This window comes from Andrena cerasifolii, chromosome 15 (assembly GCF_050908995.1).
Source record: "Andrena cerasifolii isolate SP2316 chromosome 15, iyAndCera1_principal, whole genome shotgun sequence".
In the NCBI taxonomy this organism is placed as follows: Eukaryota; Metazoa; Arthropoda; class Insecta; order Hymenoptera; family Andrenidae; genus Andrena; species Andrena cerasifolii.
The window spans coordinates 4799605-4814015 of record NC_135132.1 but is presented as its reverse complement, the minus strand read 5'-3'; the positions used below and the strand labels follow the sequence as shown (position 1 = coordinate 4814015).

Genomic DNA, 14411 nt, shown 5'->3' with positions numbered 1-14411 from the left:
TTATAAAAGGCAACAATAATAGCCTGACGAAAAAAGAAGATACGGACAAGAACTAATAAACTATGTTATGTTTTATTCTACCAGAATGAGAGAAAAAAATTGATAATTAAAAAATGGCGGTACTTTGGAATTTGACTATAGATTTTTTCATGTTTTTCGTACCTTTCGCGGATTCAAAAGTGAGGAGAAAACAGGATTTTGAATTAATTCTGGTACCGACTATAGGCAAACTCGTCTTAATTAAGAATCATTCTGTTTTTTTTTTTATTTCAGATGAGCAGAATATCCGGGGAATTACGGACACTATGGGAAGCACCAATTTCAATGACTTGTCTCTAATAAAATTTGCAAACATTACTGAAACATGGATAAATACATGAACCAAATTTTGGCGGGATAGGTTATATAGCTGCTTTAGAAAAAAAAAATACCAAAAATTGTGTAAGAAAAAGCGCGACACACAGTTGACTACCCCCTTAAGAAATGCAATTTAAAAAAAAAACTGATAGAACAGCTAACCCTTTCATTACTGTTCGCGCCTAAACACCGCCACGCATTTTGGCGAAGAAGCGAAACACAGCGACAATTAATGAATTATTATGGATTTATTTGCTTCGCCGCGCTTCGCCAAAATGCGCGACGGCCTTAAAGACGCTTTGAAAATTTGCTTTCGGTGTATGTACGTTCACTTCATATCGTTCGAAGCGAACTGAAGGCGCCCGGCTAGTCTTATCGTCAATAATTACAACGAACCAGCGGGCGTAGCCGTGATGAATACACCGGTTCTCGTTATATCAGCGAAGTTAAGCGTCACGGGCGGTGTATTGGGAAAAGATGGGTGACCGGACCGGACCGACGAGACACACACACCACACCTTTTTCTCCCGGTGCGCTGTTGCTGCTGGGACCCGAAGGAGAGAGCAGGGAAAATTGGGAATAATGACACTAATGTTCGTTGGACAATATAAGCAAAAAATGATTGAAACGCGCCCCATCCTGTGTAAAAAAATAACACAGGAAAAACAAAATACAAATACAAAAAATGCTTGAAACCGCCTCATCCTGTGTAAAAATAACACAGGAAAAACAAAATACAAATACAAAAAAAATAATTACAACGAACGTCACTGGTAATCAAGCCGCAAGTGATTCTGATTAAAAAAAAAGCGAGGCGCGCAAATGTATAATATGTAGAAAGCATAACAAAAGAAGGGAAACATTATGTATCAAAATCCTGTCGTCGCGCAAGAATTAATATCCAACCATGTCCACTTTCAAACATTTGTAAATTCAAACACTCCTAAAGAACGCATCCACCCTTGGAGCAGCGACTTTCGTAGTGGGAACTCCTAGACATAGGGGTTCTTTCTCACGACTTCTGGCGGGGCCACTTACCCCCTTACAGACGCCGACCCCTCCCCCTTTGTATCCAGTCGGGCAGACTGTATACAGAGTGTCTGTATACATTCCTCAGGTATCTTTTAGCATTTGCCATGGCCGCGATAGATACCCCAGGCATTACTTTGCCCGCACGGCACATAGGGGGATGGTAGGGGCACACTTTCCATCCGAGAACAACGCTGGCGATGGCCTCGAGACTCGCTCGTACAAATTTGCCCCTGCCAGGCGTCCGCTTTCTACGCGCATTTACGTCTTTCGTCCATTTTCAAACTGTCGACGGAATGGTGTACAGTTATATGTGCCAGGGGGTTTCATGGGGTTCGTTTTGGACAGGTTCTTCTACCTGCTTGGGGTAGCTAAGGGTCGAGGAAGAGGGAAGGACAGTCCAGGGGTTCTTCACCTTCTTGTGCCATGTGCCACTTCGCGAAGTGTCTTGGAATTAATAAAATGAGCGAAATGGGGTTGAAGGGGGATGAATTTTATTCTGAAATACTGTTATCAAAATGTTAAAAAAGTAAATTTATTGAATTTATTTATGTGTGCAACTCTTGAGGGTATGTGGATTCTAGGTTGAGAACCCCTGGAGTGGTTAGAATCTACCCCTAATTTATGGTACTAGAGTCTAGAGTCCAGAGATTTTCCTGGCATTAAAATTGTGGCCATTTTGCTTTGTTCTTGGGAAATGTGTAATTAATTGTTAAGAAACGAAACACTTTATTTGTCAATGTACGATGTGTAGATAATCTGTAGTTGTAAGATTGGGGAAGGGGTAGAGTTTGAATGGGATAAAAAAATATTAACCTACGCTTGGAAACTAGTCATTTCAAGGACGAATAAATTTTTCTTTTTAAATCAAATCATGTGCTGAACTCTGCTTTTAGGTTAGTCATAATTGATAAAATTAATAGGAAGTCATTTAAAAGAGAAGAAGAATTATTCGCTAGCTCAGTTGTTTTAAATAAATAACCAGGGCTTCTAACAAGTAGCAAAGTAGTTAAAGGTTGGTTTCGGATTACAGGAAGCAGGTAGACCAGTACGGCACGAAATTTTTCGAACTTAAGACATTCGAAAACTGTTTTGAAAACTCGATGGAAGGTCAACAACGTCCTTGAATCTCGAGGGGTGTTTTGAAGAATTCTCGAGACTGAAGGAACTGGACGAGATTTTCAGGGGTCACGAAAACATTGAGAAAATCGGAGATTTAAGAAATTCAAAAAGCAAAAGATCTCAGTTTCAAATGATTTAGTTAGAGGGTGCAGAAATTACTATAGTTCAATAGTAAATTCGTAAGTAAGCACAATGGAGCACAGAAAAGTTTTAAAGATCAAGGAGCAGAATAAAAGAAACCAATTGCGGGAACAAATAACGGAGAATATTTTTTCCACTAGAACAAACATTTTTGAGCAATTTTGGACTCAATGCTTTACATATTGTACTAATAAAAGTAAAAGGAATCCCTCGGTGCAATAAATATTAACCCTTCGTTTAAAAATATTCTGAAATAACAAGTCCACGTTTTCATACTTCTTAGAACCTTCAGAGATACTATTAATAATTTCCTGAGCCGTGTATGTCGCATCTTTACAAATCTTTTCATTCAATTTTAATAGTTTGCGAAAGCAAACAAGCTCTGTCTAGCAAAAGCTGTTTTCTCAGAATAATTAAATGACCTGTGTTTCCTAAAATCCACAAAAATTTAATACTCGTGTACTATATTATAACACAATTATATTAATACGTGAATAAAATGTATTAATACAGTATCAGCTTAACATATCAATAATATTATATCCCCGTGATATTGTTTCGCATTAATTACAAATCTATAATATTACCAAAAAAAAATATAAAAATAATAATTTATAAAAAAAATAGTAATTTATTAAAAAAAAAATTATGAAGTTTTTTTAACGTGGAGACATCTTCAAAAGGCACCTCGACGCCTCCAGAAGGGAATTTCCCGCGGACGCGAGGGTAGTGTGGGATTTTAACCCACTAAAACCCCACGACCACTATAAAATTTTTAATAATTTCCATGTAAATATCTCTATTATTAAGGCCCATTGGCAGAAACGCTCCGACCCCTATTTACTTATTTTCAACATAGATCCATCGTGCCAAAGCTCATCAAAATCGGTGTCTACCTCACGGTGCCCTCCCCTTGTCAATTAATACAAATTAACTGGCTAAATTAACATGGCCAGAAGAAACTCCTAACTATCACAATACTTATAATTAAATCCTTCCACTGAATGAACAAATAAAAACAAACCCTATCACCGGGGCAATTCAAACCAAAATTCAAAAAAAGAGACGCAAAATTAACCTTAGTGCATCTGTAGAAAGGAAGTGGAGGTTGCTCCGGCATCTCGGTGGTTAGCACGCGATCGTAGAAAATCATGGCAGCCGAATGGTTCACCCCACTCTTCTCACGAACACACAGAGAGAAGCACGCACGCTGTTACACACAGCAGCACACAGATGCCGGGAAAGAGATACGAACGTATAGGCAGGGGCGTAGAAAAACACGTCAGACGCGGTATATAATTCGAGTAGCACAACGAAGGATCGTGACGCGACCAAACTCCACGGCGGTTGAACGGAGACTACGAATTCGGAAGGTCGTCCGCTCCGGTAAGTGCGTGCAGGTGTGTTTTTGAGCCGCTCGGGGCCCCTCGTGCACGCTTCGACCAATTGCTTGCGTTCCCGCGTTTTTCGTGACGACGGGCATCAAAGCAGGAAGAAGTAAGTAGCTGCCCCGACCGTTCGCGTCATCGCCTTCTGCGGCCGTTCCCTCGAATTCTCCGCTGACTAATGATCGCCCAGATCTGAGATTGATTTTCGGACGAGGAACTTTTTGCTTCAGTTCTTCGAGTCGATTAAGGACTGCGGTGGATAAAGTCGCAAGGGTCAGAGGAATATGGATGTGGGTCATGGAAGTTTTGTTGGTTATGTAGCATTGGTGTTATAGGGTGAATGAGCTAATTACTGCCACCCTAAGCTGTTTTACTTAAAACAACGAATCAACCTTGTGAAATGATAAATAAAAAAATTTTTGCATACAATTGGAACTGTTATTTATACCATATAAGAAACAGCACTTAATATTCTCTTCTTAACCCACCGTGGGCCCACTTATTTTCGCACCTTCCGTGGGCCCACTGGGTCGTTTATGTCCATATTTTTTTTTTACTGTTTTTGACTTTTAAAAAATCTGAAAAAATTATGGGGTGTTTGTTCAAGTCTCTACTTTAATGTACAATCGTTCTTTGAGTCAAATGTTTAAAGGATTAATTGGGACAAATAAAAATTCGGGGGGAAGTTTAAGAAAAGAGGCAACTTGCCCGGACATAAAGGACCCAGTGTGCCCATTGCAGGTTAATTTGGATAAGACGATCAGAAATTTTAAGCGGATATTAGGAGAGTGAAAACGATCACTTTCTTACTAGCGAAAGGGAAAACAAGGCGTTAAAGAAAATGCTGTAATTGTAATAGTTGAGCTATTAACATAAAATATAATGTTTTGAATATAAGCATCATAGAAAGTAGTAACGATTGGAATTCAACGATTCGTTAAGTTTTTTTATTTAATAATTGGGTGACAGTGATTGGTACAAGCGTTTCAAGCATTTTTGTATTACTGTCGTAGCTGTAGTTGCTCATGTACATGAGACGACATAACCTTAAAATGAGATAAACAGTGTTTGGTGGCAATAATGGGGAAGATGACGCGAAGCTCGGCGCAGGGGGCGCCACTAGCGCATGCACTGCGGTTTTGCATGAGTGCGCATGTGTGAATTACGCATAACGAAACAAAAAGAAAAAAAGCAACAGAGATACTAACAAAACTGGAGGATTCTAAGTTCGTTTATCGCCATCACTATCGAACCACCCTTCTACTTCCATATGTAAGACGAAAAATAAAAAAATAACTTACCATAATTCAAAATCGCGAGATCCCCCAAATTTAAAAAATATTTTAATCAACTAACAGAAGAATTAAAAAAAAAATTATTCACAAACCTCAATATTCAACTCGGGACAAAATAAAAAATTTAAAGGACATGCATATTCAATCCCTACAATCAAATTTGTCGCCATCACTATCAAACCACCCTTCTACTTCCATATATAAGACGAAAAATAAAAAGATAACTTACCGTAATTCAAAATCGAGAGATCCCCCAAATTTCAAAACTATTTTAATCAACTAACAGAAGAATTGCAAAAAAAAATTATTCACAAACCTCAATATTCAACTCGGGACAAAATAAAAAATTTAAAGGACATGCAGATCAATCCCTACAATCAAATTTGTCGCCATCACTATCAAACCACCCTTCTACTTCCATATATAAGACGAAAAATAAAAAAATAACTTACCATAATTCAAAATCGAGACATCCCCCAAATTTCAAAAATATTTTAATCAACTAACAGAAGAATTGCAAAAAAAAATTATTCACAAACCCCAATATTCAACTCAGGACAAAATAAAAAATTTAAAGGACATCCAGATCAATCCCTACAATCAAATTCGTCGCCAACACTATCGAACCACCCTTTCCACAATCCAAGGACCCTAAAAATGCATAAAAAAAAGTGCAGAAAATTCTACAATATTCCATAATAAAATATTCAAGCACCGAATACCACAAATTTACGCAATCATTCTCAGAAATTGAGATTCAACACGAAGCGTAAGGAAAGATTCGACGTGCATCCGTGACGAAGGATTCTAAGCTCGTTCGCCGCCATCGCTGTCGAACCACCCTTTCCTTTTCGCCGCGTCTCGCGCGCGCATAACTGCATATCGTAGCTACATCTCAGCCCAGGGAGAGCCTCGAGGCACGTCTTCACAATACTGCATTACGATACCACCCCATTTACACCCCTTCCTATTCTTTTCAGCTCCCCCACTGCCTCGGCCGCCAGCCCCCATCCGGGGGAATTGCTGTTGAAGGTTCGAGGCGACGCAAGATGGAAGGCGATCCTCGAAAATGAGATCGAAAAGTAGGCCCGCGACGCGGGTAAAAGAAAAAGGAATGAGATTCACGCGTGACCCCCACCCCCTGTTTGCCCCTCTTCCGCCTTCTGCCTCCTACTTTTTTTTTTTTTTTCAACAAAAGGAACGGAAAAACGGCGAAGTAACGCGACAGAGTTCCTTCCGTTGGAATGCTGTTAGAGCGGGGATTTAGGTCACGTGATCCTTTCTTCCCCTCCCGTTAACCCTTCCAGTACTCGCGGGGATTGGAATCGCGATCGTTCTGACGCTTTTTCCTCGAGCAAACTGAAACTGATACGTCTTCTTTTCTTTTCACCTCCGCCCTTTGTTCATTGATTCTTAAATGTAACCGTGGAGGCGAGGAATTACTTGGGACGGGCTGGGGATCTCGACTGACGCCGTGATTTTAGAAGACGTTTGCGGCTGCGAGATTCCGGGGGATGGCTCTGGGACACCCCTTAACCGGGAAATTTTGTTCGGCAGATTTTATGGAAATGGAGGCGTGATTGTATCACTTGGGAAAGGTTCGGTATCTATATTTGAGACCTTTAGTTGACAAGGGAATTAAATCCCTTTTCTTAGTACTGGGAGAATTGCACTCTTGTGCATAATACTTTATAAAAAGTTAAGAACAGAATGTAGATTTATTCTATGAAAATAAAGTGAAAGAATAGTAATTATGATAACATAACTTGAGGGGAATCTTTAGGAATTTTTTGCGAAGATACCAATACGCTAATCCTTTCGGAACTTTAAGGGTAGTTTATTTAACATTATAAGAAGTGAAAAATAATTTTTATAACAGTAAAATTGTAATAAATGCGAAAGAAATAAAGCAGTATCTGAAATAGGTTTTTTTTTCGAGATGCAAACGCCACCGCTTGTAGCGTCTCTGGTAGCTGTGTGAAACGGAACAATATTTTTTTCTTCAATTTATGTGCCAATTGTAAGATAATGAACCGTAAATGGTGTAAAAATTGCATATTTTAAAAATGGTGGAACTTTAAACAATTAAGTGTGATTTTCGCCAAAACTTCGCGCTTCATTTGTTTAAAAACAGTGGTTAAAATTAATAATTAGGTTAAACCTTGTGGTTCATATTCCGAGGAATATTATAAACTAAAAGTGTGCCAAATTTGAAATTGCTAGGTCAAATAGTTTTTGAGTTATCCCCGGCGCCAATTTTGGAAACGTGGTTTCGAGAAAAACGCGTTTAAAATGCGTTTCAGGTACGCTCGGCGCTTGAAGGCTATATTATCGATAAGAAAGTGAATTTCGGCATGTAGCTTTGTGAATATTTTTGTGAAATGTTTTAGAAGCGATTTATGGAATAATTTTTCTTCTTCTATTTTTCGTTCGATTTATACGTTCTTTCCTTAAAAGAAAAACTACATTTCTTTCAATAATAAACTAACGATAACGTTACGAATAATCAAGTGCCATTATTGCACTGAATTGTGATATTACTTCCTTATAAAAAAACGAACTTAAGCCATATGGCAATTGATGGGTTAATAATCGCAACTTATGCGAATGTTATTTTCAAGGCACTACGACAAAAAAGTCAACACTTTCCACTAAAAAATCATTTATTAAAATAGGTAGATTAAGGAACTCATTCCTTGCTGGATTCTTCATCACTTTCTGCAATCGCACTGGTTTTTAATGCGCAGAAAAATGTACAATGCATGGGAGGACATTTTTAAACAGTGTCGACTTTAAATTTTAACAGTTCGAACACAAAAAAAAATAATTAAAGGGTGCCTACTGTCGTCTGCAGAAAAGAAGGCGCCCGGACGCTAAGTGGGGCAAGGCGGCTACTTTGCTCGCATTGGCTCCCCACCGCCTGCGTCCCGGTTCGCTTGCTTTGTATTGGTCAACGTTGTCGCGTCAGCCAATGCGAGCAAAGTAGCCCCCCTACCTCGCTTAGCGTCCGGTTGCCTTCTTTTCTGCAAACTACGGTACTTGTAGAAAACATTGTAAGTGCCAAGAATAAAATTCTGTAATATAGTATTACCAGTGGCATGTAGAACATTTTCTGATAAGAAGCATTTTTTTAATTTGGGACTTACAGTGTTTTCTATTTACAAGGACTCTTCAATCGTAATAATTATTGGAATAAAGTAGAGATGCCTATGATAATTTTTGGCTCGCAGCTGCAACAAATCACGCGGCTCTTTGATAACATAGAGATAATTATTGCAATTTGGTGTTTGCGACGTTCGTGTGCTTACGTGCGTCCCCGCAAATTTGCAAATTTCCATTAAAATCGTGGAAGTTGGTTTCGAGTGGTGAAATCGTTTGTACAAGTGACTCTCTAATTGTTTCTAGCACTGTATTAACACGTTCGATGCTGTTCACCGATAATTGATCCATTTTTTGGTACTAGATTGGAGAAAATGGGTGAAGAGTGATTGCACTGAATTGTGACGCTTGCAGTTGAAGTAGCAAGGGTTCAAACATTCAGCAGTTTTGTTAATTTAAAATAATTTTGGAAACAGTGCAACCAAAAATGTGACCGAGTGTTTTTATAAGAGGATAACATAATTCAATGGTGTTAAGAATTTAATGATTCATAAACTTCCAGGCACCCCCACAATTCATTTCAAGTGATACAAATTTTCTTAAATATTCCCTAGTAGCACAAAATATTGGTTAAATATTTTTTCCAAATATTAGAAAAATATTTTTTTGGCCACACTTTTTAATTTGACAAAAATATTGATTCCAAATATTATATACTGAAAATGTGAAATAAATGTTGTGAAAATATGAAATAAAAATTTCGTGGAATATAAAAGAAATATTTAGAAAATATAAAGCAAATATTCTGGAAATGTGAAGAAAATATTCAGAGTTCCAAAATAAATATCCAGGAAATGTAAAATATATATTTAATTAATGTAAAGTAAGTATTTAGAAAATGTGAAATAAATATTCCGGAAATGTTAAATTAATATTTAAAAAATGTAAAGTAAACATTTGGAAAAAATATATTGTTTCTACGATTAAATAAATACTTACTTTATATTTGAAAAAAATATTTTTTTCTAATATAAAATGAATATTTCCAGTATATTTGGAAAAAATATTTGCTTCTTAATCTAGAATAAATATTGTATGTATATTTTTAAATATCAAAAAGAGATTGAACCTCTTTTTAATATCAGATGTATGTATATTCAATATTTTGTGCTACTAGGGTTGTTTCACGAAAAAGGAAAAAATTACAAAGTTAATTTACAAAAATAGACTCAGAAGATTATTAGTTCTAACACGGCGTTATACGTTGTGCCATTCTAATTTATACCTTAATAATTTTCTGACTGCTTGCTTTCGTGTTCATTTTATGTTAATTGTATATTCAAATGAAATATAAAGATTTTCAAACACCTCCAAATAATATTAAAAATTAACATCTAAATATTTAATTTCTCTTAAAATGAAATGTTAATCACTGTGTAACTATTTGAAATTATACTGGAAAATATTCAAAAAAACATATGAACATCAAAAAAATATTCTGATCCACCCAGAAGATGTATCAACCCAATATTTACTTAACAAAATATTAATCCCCGCAGGATTACTTCCACCCCTCCAATAATAATATTAAACAGCAACTCGTAATCCCATTTAAATCCCACCACGCACCCAAAGGTTTCTACTATCCATAAAAAAAAAAATTTTCCCCGACCAATGACAAAAATAATTCAACACAAAAGAAACTAATTGACCCAATAATCGTAGCCTGTATTAACACGTGAAGCAACAAATTTCGAAGTAGCACCGTTTCCATACATTACGGTGAGTAATTGTGTATAGCCGTATCGATTTCAGTTCGGCGATACATTAAGGGCTGTCGTAATTTGCCCGTATTTAGGAACAGTGATAGTCTGTTTATCGGTTTCGCAGCTGTAACAAGGTCGTCCTAATTCACCGACGAATATTTCCGTCCCGGCTCCCCCAATACTCGTTCCCCCGTCGAGTTTCAACTTTACGACCCCCCTCCAATCGTTGAGTCGATGCACCCAGCTAGGTACCTGGGTTCGATCTTGTCCCCGTCGCGTCGATCTCATTCTTTACGAGTTCCCTGAAACAACTCACTCCCCCTTCACGCGACTGCCGCGGTTATAACGCTGGGAATTTGATTAGAACGCCGTCGAATCGCGAGTTCTCTAGACTCGCGGTAACAACGTCCAACAACAGATGCAGAATATTTGTAATTAATTTAATAATGACGTTTCAGCTTCGAGGAATGAGTTAAATTTTTACTTAACTTCAATTTGAATTATCGACGCGATTAGTTCTGAGGTTCATTTATGATAGGATTCAGCGAGGGGAAGAAATATTTATTACGTTTAGTCAACACACATTTTTGCAATAGTTTTGACGAATTGGGTCATTTTTACACAAAAGTGATTCACAAATCCTCATTCCCCCTTACTAATGTATTATTTCGACTGAAACTCCTTTATACATTTTAATAACTAATAATCGCCAGTAATAAATAATAATAATTTTTTACTTTTTATTTCTAATTTTTTTTTCATTTTTCTTACTGTAGAAATTTAATAAGTTCTTAAAATATTCAACAGTAATAATTAAATAAACTGAGTTTTATTTTTGTATGCTCGTTTTTTGAAAATATATGATGTTAGGTCAAGTTGACCTAAATTTACCTATCCCTGTCACTTTACAAATTCTGTAGGTAAAGTGTTAACTTAAATTTAGGACCTTGCAGCAAGAAGGGTGCAGCTCCATCTTTACCAACCTCGAGTAAAATAGAGTAACTGTTTATAAACTTATTGCTTCGACTTAACATTAAAGAGAACACTAATAGAAAAATATATATTTTCACACAATAAGTAGTAGTTATCGAGTTGGTAAGTTTTTATTTCTATTTTTCGTGAGTTTTTCAAATCGGGAGCTGCCCAAAACAAAAATGCACAAAACAGTAAACAGGTTCTAAATTTGCAATAAATGAATTTACACCAAACGATGTAGAATTTTTTTAAGGTATATTACACATAACTCAAAAACTGTCAAAAATGGAGTTGCACCCCTCTTGCTGCAGGTTCTGAATTTAAAAAAAAAAATCAGAATGCAAGAGTTACTTGTCAGCAGTGACGTGAGAAAGGCTCGCAGTTGCAAATTGTCTTTGAGGATGAAAGTTGCCTTTCGAAATCTCGATGCAAAGATCAATTTAGCAAAGTATAGGTATACCAAGCAATGACGAGTTTGTGGGAGGAGTCGGGAGGAGGAGCTGTGGGCCGCTATTGGTTACTAGACAGCCAATAGTAGTACCTCGATAGCAGATCCCCTACCTAACCTCGAATCTACTTTAGGTTAAAAATTATTGTTGGTTGAAATTAAGGAGCCAATATACCTGGATCCTTGTTATCACTGTAAGTGCCACTTACAGTTGAACAAGTAGAAGAAGAAGATATAGGAAAACTATAAAAACAATATTAACCAACAGGTGAAACTCTGGTCTGAGATTCCAGAAGAAAATGTTAGAAGACTACCACATACTACGTGCAAAGTATTTTTTAGTAGAGAATTTTTCTGCCTGTTTCTTCAAAGGTTATTCACGCTCTGAGTTGGCGACGCCTTGGACAAAGTAATTGATAAGTTATCGTTGGTCGAGCGACCTGATTGCTCGTCGAAGTTCGATTGAGAATTAATCGAGCACACCCCGAGTGTACTTTAATCGGGGCGTGACGGTAAATCGTAAGAATCGGAGGCGATTCCCGCGATGATCGAGTTAAGCGGGTGAATCGAAGATTTCTTCAAACTTCCAGCGGCTTGAAATCTCCGGGAAAGTTTGTGTTGTTTAATGTCGAGGTTCGAGAAGTGTCCTCTGTCAAGCTTGCAATTAAAAATTCGCTGAATTATAGGGAAACATCGATGGCTTTGAATCCAGAGGCTTGGAGTTTTTCAAGCTTTTCAAACTTTCGTCACTCGAAGGCAGATAATTCATTGGAAAGGACTTGGGGAATTTAAATTTCTCCTGTATGAAAATAATGTGGATGAAAAATAGAACCTCGGGTGACGGGACTAGAACCCGCGACCTACGGGTCCTCGGAGTACTGGCCAGACGCGTACCGATTCCCCCAGTTTTTTTTTTTTTAATATAAAATTTTGTTTATTGGATATTATGTACAATCATTAAGAACAAAGGCACCAAAAACGAATCGTACAAAAAATTTCCATCCACTTGGTCTGGGTTAGGCAGGAGGGAGCTGCCCGCGAATCGGGACCGTAGCAGGCCCCAGAGTTAGGAGCGATGGGGCCGCAGAGATGGAGGGGGAAACACCTATAGGAGCGGTGTGCGTGACCGACGCAGGCGCAGTTCATGCACGCATAACCACCACTCCATTCACTGCGGCCCCAACGCTCCGAACTCTGGCAGGCCCCCAGACCCTCCAGCAGCTCCCCACGGTAACCCGTCCAGTGACAGGAGCCGGTGTTCGAGCGTTTCGAAAACTTTCAGCTGAACATTATTGAAACAGGGCCTATCGGGGGAAGTGAGAAGAACCTTATGGATAAAGCAGAGAACAAGGTGATGTACCATCGGAGTCATCGTAGGAGGGGACGATTCCTCCAATGTCGACTCCCCAATGTTATCCTTTTACGAACTCTACTTAAAGAGTTACTACACCTAGAATGGTCGAAAAAATCGATTTTTCCAATAAAGAATTCGCAGAAGCTACGAAAAAAAAAATTATTTCATCTTAACCTGTACTTTAAAGTTTAAACGCTGTTTCCTCGAAACTAACTTTTCAAATCGCTGTCTCCTCACACCAATATCTAGTCTTTACCGTACCAATTTTTTTTTTAAAAAACACAGTTTGCTTTGAATAATTAAAAAGCTGATGAAATTTCTTTGAGAAGAGCAGAGTGGAACATTTCTAAGAGAATTTTTATCAGTTTTTTTATCCACATTCCTGCTCCCTTCTGTTTCCATTCTAAATGCACATTTTGATTTTTTGACTCGTTCAAAAAGGTCGAACCTTTCGTCTTTTACTCGCTCGCCTCGAACCTTCTTACTGATATAAATACTTTTCAATTTATCACTGGAACTGGATCGAAGAGTGACGCGTTCATACATTCATTTGCTCGCGGTTCTTACGAATATGGCTGCCTGTTCGTCGAATTCAGAACACTCGAGCGTGAAAACGTGGGTGGAGCAACCCCGAGTTCTGGAATAGTTGGGAAGCTCGAAGGATTTTTCACGCGATCCGGGGGACGACGCCGCGGAAGTTGGCGCAGACGACACGCTGTGTGAACACGGAAAGGAAGACAGACAGTCGAGGAAGAGGCGCAGATGGAGGAACAGTTTGCCACAGACTTTACGTCCATTTTCATTTCCATCGATCTGCTATATAGCCGGGAGATAGTAAGATCGACGGAAACCAGATAGTACCACGCCACCGTCGATGTTTACAAACACCAACGCAAGTAGAAATGATGAGCAGTGGGGCAGTCGCGTTGGGTAAGTTCTAGGTAGGTATTTTCATGGCAACGAAGTCTCGCATGAAAGAATGCAAAGAAGGGATAGGGTAATTCAGGGGGAGATGGCCACACCCTTTTTTAACACTCTCGCGAAAAGATTTCGAATTTAAATAAGACAAACTATGACACGAGATACTTCAATAATCTGCTTTTATAATTAGCTAGAAAAATTTCAACAAAAATGAAGACAAAATCAGCAAAATTTAAATTTAAAAAATCTTCGCTGGTCAGAGAACACTTTATACAGAACTCGAGCGATCAACTTTCTCATCGAATTTTAACCGATAATGACCGTTGATCGTTCACTCTTAGCAACCTGTTGCTAACAAGGCAAGATCCCGAACCCGAAAATTCACTCGAGGGGGGGTGAAATTAACCCCTGAAAATCCAGCTATTTTCCGATTTTGTGTTATAACTCGCGAACTGTAAGAGATAGAAAAAAAGTTTCAAGACAAAAGTTGCTTCTTTCAATTAGATCTATCATTTG

At 38.1% G+C, this 14411-nt stretch overlaps 1 protein-coding gene across 11 annotated transcripts in view; it reads right to left on the bottom strand.

Moving 5' to 3' along the window:
* Heph (polypyrimidine tract-binding protein 1 heph) overlaps positions 1-14411 on the bottom strand; it is a 793543-nt gene that overhangs the window by 362978 nt on the left and 416154 nt on the right. The window contains exon 1 of one of the 11 annotated variants that reach the window (XM_076827766.1): positions 3728-3784. The exons of the other annotated variants lie outside the window; for them this stretch is intronic. Coding sequence (XP_076683881.1) covers positions 3728-3769 — 42 coding nt within the window. The 5' untranslated portion in view covers positions 3770-3784. Of the gene's footprint in view, positions 1-3727; positions 3785-14411 lie in introns of those variants that run through there. 11 annotated transcript variants of the gene reach the window in all.